The sequence below is a fragment of the Pholcus phalangioides genome, unplaced genomic scaffold (assembly GCF_987345545.1).
Source record: "Pholcus phalangioides strain wild (caught in Gottingen) unplaced genomic scaffold, Ppha-v1.0 ptg000022l_1, whole genome shotgun sequence".
In the NCBI taxonomy this organism is placed as follows: Eukaryota; Metazoa; Arthropoda; class Arachnida; order Araneae; family Pholcidae; genus Pholcus; species Pholcus phalangioides.
In genome coordinates, this window is record NW_028301615.1 from 36652961 (window position 1) to 36668049 (window position 15089).

The 15089-nt window shown below is 37.3% G+C and overlaps 2 protein-coding genes across 2 annotated transcripts; one reads left to right on the top strand and one right to left on the bottom strand.

Annotated features, from left to right (window-relative positions):
- Nucleotides 1–1586: 1586 nt before the first annotated feature.
- LOC149070284 (BTB/POZ domain-containing protein KCTD12-like) lies at nt 1587–2122 on the bottom strand. Its single transcript, XM_089249312.1, has 2 exons — nt 2076–2122; nt 1587–1983 (listed from the first exon to the last, which is right to left on the bottom strand). Exons 1-2 carry the CDS (start codon nt 2120–2122, stop codon nt 1587–1589), a joined length of 444 nt encoding a protein of 147 aa, XP_089105438.1.
- A 3407-nt stretch (nt 2123–5529) lies between these two features.
- Nucleotides 5530–13772, top strand: LOC149070285 (BTB/POZ domain-containing protein KCTD12-like). Its single transcript, XM_089249750.1, has one exon. It carries the CDS (start codon nt 5756–5758, stop codon nt 6599–6601), a length of 846 nt encoding a protein of 281 aa, XP_089105876.1. The 5' UTR covers nt 5530–5755; the 3' UTR covers nt 6602–13772.
- Nucleotides 13773–15089: the final 1317 nt, after the last annotated feature.

Consider the following 15089-nt stretch of genomic DNA (forward strand, 5'->3'; position numbering starts at 1 on the left):
AATTACCCGGGTATCTATTGGGAGAAATTTTCAGCTAGAGATCAATATGAAAGAGACTTTCTTAAGTTGGTGCTCGAAAATTTTTTGTACCAGCATATATCAAAAGCCACTAGGGTACTGCTTATTTTGGATTTAGTTCTCCCTAGTTCCGAGTATCTAGTTGAACATGTTTCGGTGGGGGACGAGTTTTCTTCCAATGATCATCGTGTCATTAGTTTTTTCTGCAACTTTTCTTCGGGTAAGGTTGATAACAAAAGACTGGTTCCTTGTTTTCGGAGAACTAACTTTGATGTCGTAAGAGAACGGTTAGCGGAAGTTTTCAAAGACCGGTTGAAAGCAGTCGGGTGATAAGTCAGTGGGAAGAGTTTACTGTGAAGCTGTCCTCTCGCTTTTTTTGCACGATGTCATACCCTTTGTTCGAAAAAAGCATGTTTGTACATCGCGCTCCCTGTGGTTTACGGATAGCATACGTAACCTTTATCTTGAAAAGAAAAGAGCGTTCAGAGAGTATGAAAGTGGACGAGGTGACCTGTCATTGTTTACTGATAAAAGAAGAGCGTTGAAGAAAGCGATAAGGGATAGTAAAAAAAGAAGTTGAATTTAGGTTGACAGATAACATTGGCGCCGCTGTGGTGGTCGAGTGTCGCGAGGTCCCGGGGTCGAACCCCACCGTCGCCACAGTGATGGTCGGCTGAAGTTGATTTTCTGTGGTTCCCAATTTCAAGGTGTGAATGCGAGCCGATCTCCCTTTTAAAAAGTCTCGCCACAGAGAGCAACAGACCTACAAACAGTACAAATGTAATTCAATCATAACACTCACTCCACTTCCGAAATATAGATGACAGCACTGAAAAATCAAACACAACACTACTTACGCACTCAGGCTGTTAGGGTACACGCACAGTTACACTTCCGGCACAACTCATTAGGTAGTAAATCACCCATAGATGATGATAGACCTGAGTTGTGCTCGGTATGAAGGAAAGATAACATTGGCTCTGACCCAAAATCCTTTTTAGGTACGTCAATAATGGATGAAAGGGGACAGTTGGCCCCCTCACGATAGGAGGGTCTAGGATAGAGAGCAATGTAGACATGTGTAGTGGTTTCAATGACTTTTTCACGTTGGTTTTTAATAGAGAAAATGCTATTCAATGTACAGGTGTTGCGTTGCGTGATAAAATCCTCAACGATATTCAAGTGGAAGAGATATATATATAAAAGGATCCTCACAACACATGCACTAGAAAGAACCATGGCATTAGAGAATGGGTTAATAAGACATAGCGGGGAAGATATATCGGGGTATAAAATTATCACTGTATATTATGATGTCACTGTGAAGTGTCGGGAGACGAGGACTTCAACTGTCTTTTTTTTGTCCTCGAGAAGGCGTCGGTGTGTAGAAAACATGGAGTGTCATCACGGCACGGCACTATAACCTAAAGTGGCACAGGGTTCCCTAGAAGCAAATGGTGGGGGGGGGGGGGTCAAGGAAAAAACTGAGCACTCGGTCGAGTCGGGATATGTTTTCGGACATTTTTTCATTTTGTTTTTTTTTTTCCCTTAGTGGGGAGTCTGCTGAATCAGGGTCTGCTGAAGATGAATTCGTTATAGTGGTTCCAACGGTTCTTATCGCTGTCCATACCGGGTTTGAGAGGTTCACTGCTCCCGCCACAAGACGTGCCGGAACCCGCCGCCGTGCAGCACCGGAACCCGGCCTCCTGTAGATTATCGAACGCTTGTTCTAAGTAGTTGTGTTTCAAGTAGAACCTCGCGCTGTACCTGTCGTCGTCGCTGCCGCGGTCGGGGTCCCGGCTATCGTTGAGGGTGTCGCCGAACACCTCCCGGCACAGGGTCACCCGGCCACAGACCAGGATTCGATTCACCTTCCTGAACTTGACGTCAGCTAGGGCGTCTCGCCCTGACGCGAAAGTGCCTCGGTATCCGTCGCTGATGTATCCTGGAGGAGACGTCGGGCACCTGCGACCCCGAAAGCAAAGCACCAGGACCAGATGATATCTATCCCAGGGTCCTCAGGGAATACGCTAATGGATTGTTGGGACTAGTCGCACAGATTTGCAAGAGTAGTGTTGCTGAAGGTGACTAAGTCTTCTTTCATTTTGCCCTCGGGCTGTGACGCTGTTGAGACAGCATTAGTGACACTTTTTTGGATATATATGAAAAAAAAAAATTGTTTGAGTTCCGTAGAACAGCCTCATTATCATCAAGGGTGACAACCTCATTTTCTTCAAACCTTGTGACGTCTTATAACCATCGAAGAAATAATTCCATAATTGAACAAAATTCAGAACTAATTAAAGACGTAATTTCAGAATGGATGTAAATTCAGTTAATGGTAGGGGAAAAAAAAATCAGAATTGATGAAAGTTTAGAACTAGTGAAAGAAATACTTTAAGAACTGATGAAATGCAGAATTAATTAAAGAAATAATTTCATCGACCCATTCCATTGACTCATCGTACACCTCTAAAGGCAGCCCCAGGTGTCCACAGACGACACCCTTCTTTAAAACTAAAAAAAAAGTGTTTTAAATGTGCTTCCTTATCGAGAAAAAAAGATTCATTCAAGAGATAATTTTATTAAAAATAATCTATATAAATACATATCTAATATGAATTTCCATTCAGATGATGATCATAATTAACCCATTCGTCCGACCATAATGAATAAAATTTATTTAAAAATAATAATAGTTATAACGCACAGCACGTAAAGGAGAAGAATATTAATCTTTTCTTGCTTCCGAATATTAATATTTGAGGTATTTGAATCGTTTAGACACAAAAGAAGTCTAATGAAGATTCAGAATTAATGAAAGCATTAATTTCAGAGTTGATGGTAGATAAAATTTCAGAATTGATGAAAATTCGGAATTTACGATATAGGAGAAAAAAGTTCAGGATTTATGAAAATACAGAATTAATGGAAGAAATAATTCCAGAACAAACTAATGAGAATATAGAATTAACGGTAGAAAAAAATTCCACAATTGATAAAAATTCAGAATTCACGGAAGAAATAATTTTAGAATTGATGGACGAAATAATTTTAGAATTGATGGAAGAAATAATTTTAGAATTGATGGAAGAAATAATTTTAGAATTGATGGAAGAAATAATCTTGTAATTGATGGAAGAAATAATCTTGTAATTGATGGAAGAAATAATCTTGTAATTGATGGAAGAAATAATCTTGTAATTGATGGAAGAAATAATCTTGTAATTGATGGAAGAAATAATCTTGTAATTGATGGAAGAAATAATCTTGTAATTGATGGAAGAAATAATCTTGTAATTGATGGAAGAAATAATCTTGTAATTGATGGAAGAAATAATCTTGTAATTGATGGAAGAAATAATCTTGTAATTGATGGAAGAAATAATCTTGTAATTGATGAAAAAAGTAATTTTTAGAATTAATGAAAGAAATATGAAATTGATGAAAATTTGGCATTAGTGAAAAAAAAAAAAGTTCCAAAATGAATGAAAAGAGAACTAACGGTAGGGGAAAAATTCCCGACCTGATAAAAACTCAGAATTCGTGGAAGGAAAAATTCCATAATTGATGAAAATCCAGAATTTACGGAAGAAATAATTAATTGGTGAAAGCCTCCAATACATTTATCGATCGTACGGAGCCCTACGAAATCGCGGGACCACCCACAAAATGCACCCTTAAGGTGGCTCTGAATTCCAGAGCTTCAGGTGTTCACGGACAACACATCGTCCTTTAAAATAAAATAAAAAATCCTGTTTCAAATGCTTCCTTATCGGGAGAAAGACTCATTCACGAGATCATTATTTAAAATAAAATCTATATAAATAAATACATTCTTTTTCTCTATTCAAATAATGCGATTATAACAAACGCATTCATTCGATCATTATGAATAAAATTTATTTTAAATAATAATAACAAGCAGCACATAAAAGAAGAATAATATTAAACCCCTTTCTTGCTTCGGATATTAATATTTGAGGTTCCCAAATCTTCTGGGGATAAGAAGGAGTAGCATGAAGATTCTGAATTAATTAAAATAATAATTTCAGGTTTAATGAAAGTAATAATTTCGGAATTAATGGGGATCAAAAATTAATCACAGTAATAATTTCACAGTTGATGAAGAAATAACTCCAGCATTGGTGAAAACTCAGGATTAACGGAAGAGAAAATGCCAGAATTGATGAAAATTGAGAATGAATAAGTGTGATGATTATAGATGAAAATTCAGAATTAATGGAAGAAATTATTCCAGAACTGATGAAAAAAAAAGGAATTAACCGTAGGGAAAAAATTGCAGAAATCGATGAAAATTCAGAATTAATAAATGAAAAATTCCAGAATTAATAAATGAAAAATTCCAGAATTTCTATGAAAATTCAGAACTATTGGATACAAAAATTCCGACTTGAAAATTTAGAATTTACGGAATAAATCCAGAATTAATGAAATAAATCCAGAATTAATGAAATAAATCCAGAATTAATGAAATAAATCCAGAATTAATGAAATAAATCCAGAATTAATGAAAATTCAGAATTAATGAAAATTCAGAATTAATGGAACAATTACAGAATTAATGGAACAATTACAGAATTAATGGAACAATTACAGAATTAATGGAACAATTACAGAATTAATGGAACAATTACAGAATTAATGGAACAATTACAGAATTAATGGAACAATTACAGAATTAATGAAAATTCAGAATTAATGGAACAATTACAGAATTAACTGAATAATTACAGAATTAATGAAAATTCAGAATTAACTGAATAATTACAGAATTAACTGAATAATTACAGAATTAACTGAATAATTACAGAATTAACTGAATAATTACAGAATTAACTGAATAATTACAGAATTAACGGAATAATTACAGAATTTACAGAAGGAAAAATTCCCGCATTGATGAAGATCCAGAATTTAAAAAGAAAAAAATTCCAGCATTGATGAAAATTAAAGCAAGAAATAATTCCAGAATTGGTGAATGCCTTCAATATTTTACTGTAAGTGCGGGACCCGGTGCGACCGCACCTGTCATACATCCCAAAGGTGTCTCGGATAGCCTCAGGTGTCCACGATCTTTAAAATTAAAAAAAAAAAAATCCTGTTTCAAATGCTTCCTTATCGAGGAAAAAGTCTCATTCACAAGAGATCATTACATTTAAAATAAAAAAAATCTATAAATTAATAAATATCTCCTTATCCATTCAAATGATTATCATAACGAACCCATTCATCCGATCATTATGAATAAAATGTATTTAAAAAATAAAGTAACAATATACAACGAGCAAGAGCACGTAAAAGAAGAGGAATATTAATCTTTTCCTGCTTGCGATATTAATATTTGAGATTCCCAAATCTCCCTGGAAAAAAAACGGGAGAAATCCTAGGAAAAAAAGACTTTTTCCTCTCGGAAAATATATAAATGGCACCTTTTCCGTTCGGGTAATGAGTAGGTGGCGGCACTGGTTGCCTCCCGCTGATCGATCTGTGTTGTCCGGAGATTTTCACCCCGCATCCCATATTTTCCCGAGGAATTCCTCCGTGATGCTGACATTTTTAGCTCAAAATACTAACAATAGCAAATAATAATAACAGCGAAGGATAATATATCGCGGTTTTCATTCCCATTCGTTTTCGAGGAGCCGTTCCTCGAGTTCACCATCCACGAGATTCGCATTTTGCTCCTCCCGATCCCTCTCGGAAGACCAAAGTAATGGCCGCATGCGGCGATGAAGACGAAGAGTATCCAGCTGTTGTGGAACTCAATATCGGCGGTGTGGCGTACACGACGTCTTTGGAGACTTTGACCCGAGAGAGAGGATCCTATCTCTCCAAGATGTTCACTCCAGGCGGACAAGGTGCCCGGGTCATCAAGGATTCCAGGGGCAAATACTTTATAGACAGAGATGGAGTCCTGTTCCGATATGTGCTGGATTATCTACGGGACAGGAAGCTGATCCTGCCCGAAAACTTCCACGAACATTACAGGCTGAAGCAGGAGGCTGAATATTTCGACCTTCCGGGGATGGTGTGCGAGGTAGCATCGTCTTGTTCCTCGTCGTCGACGGCACCACGGCCCGCCGCCTCCTCCTCGATGGTCGCCCCGCGGCACCCTCTGTCACCGACCCCAGCTGCCATGCACCACCATCCCGTGGTCGCAGGTGCCCCGACGTCTCCTCCAGGATACATCAGCGTCGGATACCGAGGCACTTTCGCGTCAGGGCGAGACGCCCTGGCTGACGTCAAGTTCAGGAAGGTGAATCGGATCCTGGTCTGTGGCCGGGTGACCCTGTGCCGGGAGGTGTTCGGCGACACCCTCAACGATAGCCGGGACCCCGACCGCGGCAGCGACGACGACAGGTACAGCGCCAGGTTCTACTTGAAACACAACTACTTAGAACAAGCGTTCGATAATCTACAGGAGGCCGGGTTCCGGTGCTGCACGGCGGCGGGTTCCGGCACGTCCTGCGGCGGGAGCGGTGAACCTCTCAAACCCGGTATGGACAGCGAGGAGAACCGTTGGAACCACTATAACGAATTCATCTTCAACAGACCCTGATTCAGCAGACTCCCCACTAAGGAAAAAAAAAACAAAATGAAAAAATGTCCGAAAACATATCCCGACTCGACCGAGTGCTCAGTTTTTTCCTTGACCCCCCCACCATTTGCTTCCAGGGAACCCTGTGCCACTTTAGGTTATAGCGCCGTGCAGTGATGACACTCCATGTCTTCTACACACCGACGCCTTCTCGAGGACAAAAAAAAGACAGTTGAAGTCCTCGTCTCCCGACACTTCACAGTGGCATCAAAATATACAGTGATAATTTTAAATCCCGATATATCTTCCCCGCTATGTCTTATTAACCCATTCTCTAACGCCATGGTTCTTTCTAGTGCATGTGTTGTGAGGATCCTTTTATATATATATCTCTTCTTATCATTGTTATAGATGCGTATTACATGAATTGAGTGAGTGTAAATAGAGGTGGGTATTGATAGCTGCATACATGCACGTGTAATTTATTTTAGATCCTCCCTGTTTATGTACAGTCAAACTCGGTCATAACGAACTCTATCCGTGTCCGTCTTAACAGCAGGGCCGGGCAAATCTCAAGCACCAGGTCACCATGGCGACTAAAAAATTGGTATTGTCCCTAAAATTTTCCTTGTGTAGCTACTAAATTGTAGGCCAAGAGCAACCCAAAATGTTTGAAATTTACAGCACCATACCTGCCAACATGAAAGAGGGTCACTATGCCCTGAAAAAGTCAAAATAAGCATTATTCTGGACCCTTTTCTTCGGGTAAAAAATTGTTTGGCGCCTAGATTTTTTTGTTTTGCGATTTGTTCAGCCCTGCTTAAGAGCACCATAGGACCTCAGGCAAAGTGATTTTTCTGAGGCCCGAATTTGACTAGAAATATTCGTCCACCGATCTATACATGCTTGCTCTCGAAAAATTTAACCAGATCTCATTTTTTATGAGCTTCCCCCCCCCCCCAAAGGCTCATGTGCGTCAACCCAATTTTTGACTACCATTCCAAATTGCACAATTTTTTTTATATATGACAACTGCTTACTTAAATAGCATGTTTGAGAAGTTTAAAAAAAATTGGCATATTAATTTAAGAATGCTTTCTTTGTAATCACAATGCAAATTTCCTATTAGTGAAGTTTTTAATTAGTATAAATTAATTGACTTAATTTAATTAAAATAATTAGTGACTAAGAATTTGAGAAAAAAACCATCATGCACAATGTGACAAAAAAAATTGTGAAACCATTTTTCTTTATTTTCTAAAAATTTATTTCTGTTACGATGTCATAGAAAAAATAAAAAAATTCCAATTCGGAAATCCAGATGATTGGAATTTGGTTCGAAGATAAATTTGTATTTTTTAAGCAATAAACTTCCAGTTTGGTACAGATATCAAAATAACTTGGAAATAAAAAGCTGTTATTTATTATATGGGAGGTCTATACATTTGGCAGTTGGAAAATTGAAGAACTTCAGTTTAAGCTAATGATTTATGAAATAGTTTCAATTGAATTAATATTCCTTTATTCGTACATTATTTCACTGAAATTAATTTTACCGGAAATGAAAGAGGAAAAATTTTAGGTAATTTTTCCTTGTTTTATAGAGAATATTTTTAGTTTTTTTAGGGCATAAATGCATTTTTTATGGAGCAGTTTTAAGCAGTTTCTAGGTCATAGAAATCCTAGTCATAACGATAATAAATATTCATCTCGCATATATTTGTCATGCTTAAATTTTTTTTTTCGAGAGTTATATTTTAAATCACCGTGGACTTGTGCTGTAGCACTGCAATTCTTGCCAATGAAAAATATTTGACAATTTCACCGACAGCTGGGAACATTTTTGGCAAGAATTGGCGATGATCCGTATTTGTGATCCCAGTTTACAGTATTTTTATAGATTAAATTTGATTATTGCCCCCTAATCATAATGAAATAACTTCATGCACAGCATCCCCTGAGATAAGAATTTTTGATCAAGTCTTCAAAACGTCGACTTCGTTTGTAACGACAACTCGGTTATAACGTGAGAATTTTCGCGCGATCTTCGATGTCGTTACATTACCGAGTTTGACTGTATATATATTTCTGCTTTTTGCACGGGTCATGAATTGCAATAACGATTTATTTTTTTATATATATAATAATGCCGAAACTAAAAAAACCCCATTAATGAATATTTCATGTGAAAAACAAAAAAAATATTTTTCCCATTTTAATGGATGTCAGTAGCACAAAATGTTGATAAGAAAATTTCATGATTTAAATACGATGTTATTATATATAAATACACGAGATGAAAGCAGGTGATGTAATACATGTGAAATGTGAAAATATATTCGATTATCCCACCTTTACAATAACTTCCAATAGACTGTGGATTCCCATAGCTATGCAAATGCAACATGGCAACCTCCCCTAAATAATAATAATAATAATAATACTGATGTGGTTGAGCCTTTTATATATAAAAGCTACTTACCCCCAATTCTGTGATTGTCCTCTCCACGGGAGATTCAGCTGTGAGTACGGATCGGACACACGTGACCACCCTTTAATATCAAATTTACCGGAAATGTGATTTATTTTGTTTTATTAGAATCGATTTCGAAGGCCATCCAGTTTTTTTTAGAGCTATAATGGACTACAGAACAAAAAAAGAAATCGTAGAAATTCTCTTTGTTATAAAATCGATAGTTCTGATCGGAAAAATCGATCGGATCAGAAATATTTCGGATAGTACAGTCACTGCCAACGATTTCGGGAAAAAGCCCCTTTTAGTAGATACCTCTACGAAAGATTGGGTTTTACGCAACCGATATGGCTATTGATGACATTTATTCAGGTGCATAGATTTATATATAATTAGTGCAGGGACTATATAAGCTATTCAGTTCATTTGTTTCACTGAATAGATTGGAGGTTTCCGAGAACCATGAAAAATTCACGGTCTCACAAGGAAAGGGTACTAAGGTATCATCCTCAAAAAATTATAAAAAAATTCGAGTACATTCATCTCACCTAGAAATACAAAAAAAAAAAAAAAAAAAAACAATTAGCGGAGGTATATAATAATTAAAGCCGCAAAAATTATTTGAAATGATAATGGTTGGCTACTCATCGCCTCTCGTGTGATTATTGGCGATATCTATATATTTATGAAAAACTTCTTTCTATTTTTCACGCTTTTTCTCTTTCCCTTCTAGTTTTTCTATATATATATATATAAACCAGTTATTTCTCTTTTTTTTCTCTCTTTCTTTGTACTCTACCTGATCATGTGTTGTTTGAATGACGTCACTCTAACACTCTTCAGTTGCGGGATTTTTAAATTCATTCTCGGCTTCCATTGGCGTTCAAAATATTAATATTCATATATTTTTTTGAGTGGTCCGTAATATTTCCGCAGAATTTTTTAATATTTCTGCTCATATTTAAATGAATAGAATCAGCGGGAATTTTTTCAAACTCTTTGAAGACGTCACCTTGGGCGACTTTTCTTGTCAGGGGTATATTTGAAAACGAACGACGCATGTTATGGTATAGCTACCAGGGTCCAAAAACTGAAATACGGCACTCACTTTCTGAAATTATTTGACATGATTGCAACAGATGGCGTCGTAAAAACTGCATTCCATTACCATTATTTGTTTGTACCCTAGTATAAATGCCACGGTATAACGTTTTGCCACAAGCAAATATTTGTTGTGCGTTTAAAACTACATAAATCTTTTGCTAGTGACAAATACAAGAACAGTGGTTCCCGAACTTTTTACTCCATGAAGCATTTTCTGGAGAAAATTTAATCTCGTATCACTAATTTTGAACGATCTCGATACACTAAAGTGCCACAGAATTAGGAATAGACAACAATACGCATATATTGTAGCACTGCTCACCTGCATCTGTAAATATTGCAAACCCTTTGACATACAGGCTTTTTGCAATAAATTTGAACGATATATAGTTGAAGTACCGGCGATAAATCTCTGGAATCTGTATTTTTTTACCACTTAGGAAATCAAGGGGGAAAAAAGATAAGAGCAGGTTTTCTATTGCCTCCTTTGCTACCCTTCTCTTATGTATGCATACTGTTTTTTTTTTTTTTGCTCATCAAACCATAGCGAGAGAGTAAAGGATTTTGAGGTGAAGAAAAATATCGATACTTCATAGTGTTACCAATAAAGCCCTGGGAAAGAACAGAGAGGGAGCTCGAATGTATTTCTACCATCTACTGTAGGCTCTATAGGTAGGCTATATCTTGCTTCTGTAAGGGAAGACGTTTAGAAAGTGTCTAAAAAAGTAATAAAATTGTTAAGAGCATTTCAGAGTTAAAGCTACACATGGAAAATTATAAGCTTTAATTCAGTTGTAATAGGCAATCTTTTTAAAATTATAATTTGAAGAAAGTGAAAAATCAAGATTTTATGTGATTTATCGTCAAACAATGTAAACTGGCTAAATTTGTAGTTTACAATTTTATACCGAAAGAAATTCTCCCCATAACATTGGAAAAATTTTTTCCAAGACATCGATGGTTGAAAGACATTCAAGATGGTTAAAGATACAAATTGTAGTTGCAGTAGATAATATCTAACTACAACATTATACTAAAAATTTTGACAGTCAGTGTACACATTCTGAGTAAACTTTATATATTACCATCTCATTAAACACAATTTCATAAGTTCAAACTGCAATTTTGTACAAAACCGATTTATTTGTCAAGGCAAGATAAAAAAGCTCACGAATTTTCCACCAGGTGGCATTTTGTTTGTTATTACCGTGTAGCGCATGTTCAATTTAGTGCACCTCGACACTTTTTCCGTAGCTCTATCTTTACCCGTTCAAAAGTTATGACCACTTGAAGATCTCATAAGTTACATATGAGGAGACTCTCATAATCATTTTCAACCTCTAAGAATCATTTTCGGATGCCCGGGAGCGTAAAGGATGATATTTGAGAGAAATGAATAACATTGGAAATTCCACATAATCCGGAATAACTCCTGAAATATGGCAGATAGAATCATGAAAATAGCGTAGTGGTATAGCAATACGGGTACGCGCTTTATGATGAGAAAGGTTAGAGCACCACCTAGTGGAAAATTTTGAAACTTTTTGTGTTATCTCGAAATCTAAGCAAGATAGACAAAAAATTTCAACAGCCAGGTCGTAGAAAAGCATTAGTTAGGAATAAAAATTAATCGATGTGTTACCTCTCAGCGATTAAATCTAGCGGAGCCCAGTTCGAGAACCACTGTACTAGAGGCATTATATGTTATTGTCAGGTATACGTCATTCCTGTGTAGGCGTACGAAGAAATTACTCAAAGGTGGAAGAGTTCATTTTTTTTCCTTCCGAAGGTGTTTTTTTTTCGTTTTTTCTGCGAAAAAACCCACAAAAATCTAGCTGGTGGGGTCCCAAACTCCCCTCGCAGGGGTGGCTCTAGGTCCAGTAGGACTGTGTGGCTGATGGGTCCGAATTTTTTCTTATGAGAGGGATGCCAAATTTGGGGTAAAGAAAAAATAAAATTTGTCTATAAAAATCAACTTACGAATGGAAAAAATTTGCAAAAAAAAAAAAAAAAAAATTAATTATTTGATGCATACACAGGATGCGTACAAATCTCTGAGTTTTTCTGGTTAGTTATATTACTTAAGACACTTAGAATATACCGAGCGGACTCACTGTCCTTTATCTTAAGCTGGGTCCACAATTGCGAAATTCCGCAGTGTTAAACCGGTTTTGATGTGTGACTAGCACAGCGTGGGTGTATTGCATGGAAGAATTTGCGTAGCCACGGCCCAAAACCGGTTTACGAGCTGCGAAATTCTGCGACAGTGCACCCGTCTTTATAGTTGCAAAATCAGTCATATGTTCAAAGTGACGTCTAATGTTAAGAAAAGGCATAGGGAACAGCCATTTGTTGTAGCGATAATATTCACACTTCGCAAAAATGTATCAGATGAGCTAAGCTGGGTTTTCCAGGAGCTCTAATTATAATGTATGGCTTATACGACGGAGGGGTGCCGAAAAGATGTCTCGAGTGGGTTTCAAAATCGGTATCGAGCAGGCCCTGATCAACCAGCACCTCCTAGAGATAGAAGGCCTCTGCACTGTTTGCCATAAACGTCATTTACAGACCACCTAGCAAGTTTGCCACATTTTGAAACATAGCATCCTATTTCGTTTCTTCTTATTTTGGCGTAAAATGTTCCTGATTGGCTCACAAATATCGCATAGTGGTTGGATGTGGGGCATAGAAATCGCCGATTCGTAGCCCGATCATTTCTTTTTCTCACAACGATGATACTGGCAAGAGCAGGGAATTTCCCCCCCCCCCTCTGAATATTCTGAGGGAAAATGGACTACTTACTGACATCACAAGCAGAGTGCGAAGGCCTATCTCTAGGAGGTGCTGGACCAACCCCACTTCCCGTCCTGCGTACGCCAGTGCTTTTATGAATCATTGTTAGGATTTATAGGTTTCACCATCTGTCGCTCAAGAACTCTTAAGAACTGAAGTAGTCAAGCAGTTGAACTCATTATGATTCAAAAGTTCATTTCATTGATTATTTATTTCCCAAGAAAAAGTACGTGATTATTCACTAGAAATTAAATGATTATTTATGAGAAATTGATTACTTACGAGGAGTTGCACGAAGAACGCGAGTCCCGTAAAAAGACATTGGGACATTTCTTTCAAATACGGGACGCCTGGCAACCTCACGTCCGTTCACGTTATAATATAATGAAAGGATTATGATCAGCGTACACACACACACACACACACAAAAAAGTAATAATCAAATGACACTTCAATGTTCAACATTTATGTACTGTATTGCATTTTATTCCCTTGTATTATATTTGGGCGAATATTTCGTTGCTATGTGTCGATATTTCCGATCCGATGTTTGTAAAAAAAAACCTTGATTTTTTTAAAAATTATGTACATATTTATGAGCACATTTATGTGTGTCGCGTGAGAGTGTGTAAAAGCATCACCTGTGTAAAAATGCACATCACGGCTGGAACGTGATAAGGCTGCTGTAGGTATAATATACCACGTTTATAGTTTTCTCTTGCCCCCCATCTCTCTATCTTTACCCATGTTCATTGATGTTTTTAAATGCGATATATATATATATATATATATACATAAAATATATATATTAAGATGTTGTAAGATGTTGATGTTTTTTTTCTCTTTGATAATACAGTATTAACCACATGAAGTACGGGGTGTCCCATAAATTTGTAAATAGTTAAAAAAATCCATAAAAATTTTAGGAATTGGTGTCTTTTTGGATGTGGTTTGTGAGAAACTTGTTCTCATGAAGGGGTGTTGTTTTGGTTCAAAAAAAAATTAGTTTCAATTTTTGTTTATAGAGGGCACTGCACAGAAGAAAATCACTGGAAATATGCGAATTGGGTCCTATAAAATGCAGGGCAAACGTAGACCTAGAGGTGGAGTGATAGCTTCCTCCCAAGAGTAGAATAATATGGGGTAAATTTGTCTGTGCGGTCAAATACGGGATGATTCAATGCAACTACACAACTAGTCGCTTTCCGACACATCGCCCTGGATCCGCTTTCCTCCGTTCCATTCGCATCTGAAGATGCCAGCCTTTCACTCTACTCGCAGCTGAAGATGTCCGTCTTCGTTCCATTCGCAGCTGTAGATACCTGCCTCGGCTTCATTCGTAGATGTGTGAAGATGCCTGCCTTCTACATCATTCACAGCTGAAGATGCCTGTCTCCGTTCAGGTGCGTATCTGGGAAGGGGGTTGATCGATCCCCGCTTTCCCAAGAGCCGAATGACATGGGGAAATTTGTCTGCCCCATAAATGGGCAGGGGATGATATGGGATGATGTCGTCCCTCCGGACACATCGTCGTGGATCCGCGCCTGATGCAGGGTGTAGGATAAACAGCTCATTTCTGAGTTTTCCTGTTACTACATAAGGTTTTCATTATGATGTTGCCATTGATGGACAAAGCACTAGGGTATTGGCTAAGTTGTTTTCCCTCAGCCACAAATAGCCGGCTGAAGCTTTACGAACGTTTTGGACGCAGACGAGATTAAAGAAAGGTTCAGGTCCAGAACCATTTTATTTGTTTCTATCGACAAAAATCTGAACTATTTTTTTTTCTGTTTCAGAAAAATCTCTTCGTGAGGATAACTTTTTTTTGCAAACCGCATTTTAATATATAAATTCCTTCAAATTTTACGAATTTTCAAAGAATTTACGAATGCAGAGGACATCTTTAAGGACGTCTTATCAGATTTTATTTGATATTTAATTTTTAGGTTCGAGCCTGGATGGATTCAGAATAATTCAATATTAGATCAATTATAGGTCTTGACGTTGAGATCTGATGCATTGAGCTGCGAATGCGCATGCGTAGAACAATTAAATCCGGAGAGGAAATCAATGCTCAAGAAATTCTGGTCGTCCTGGAATAAGCCCTTGAAATTGGAATGTTATCATACATTACTATTT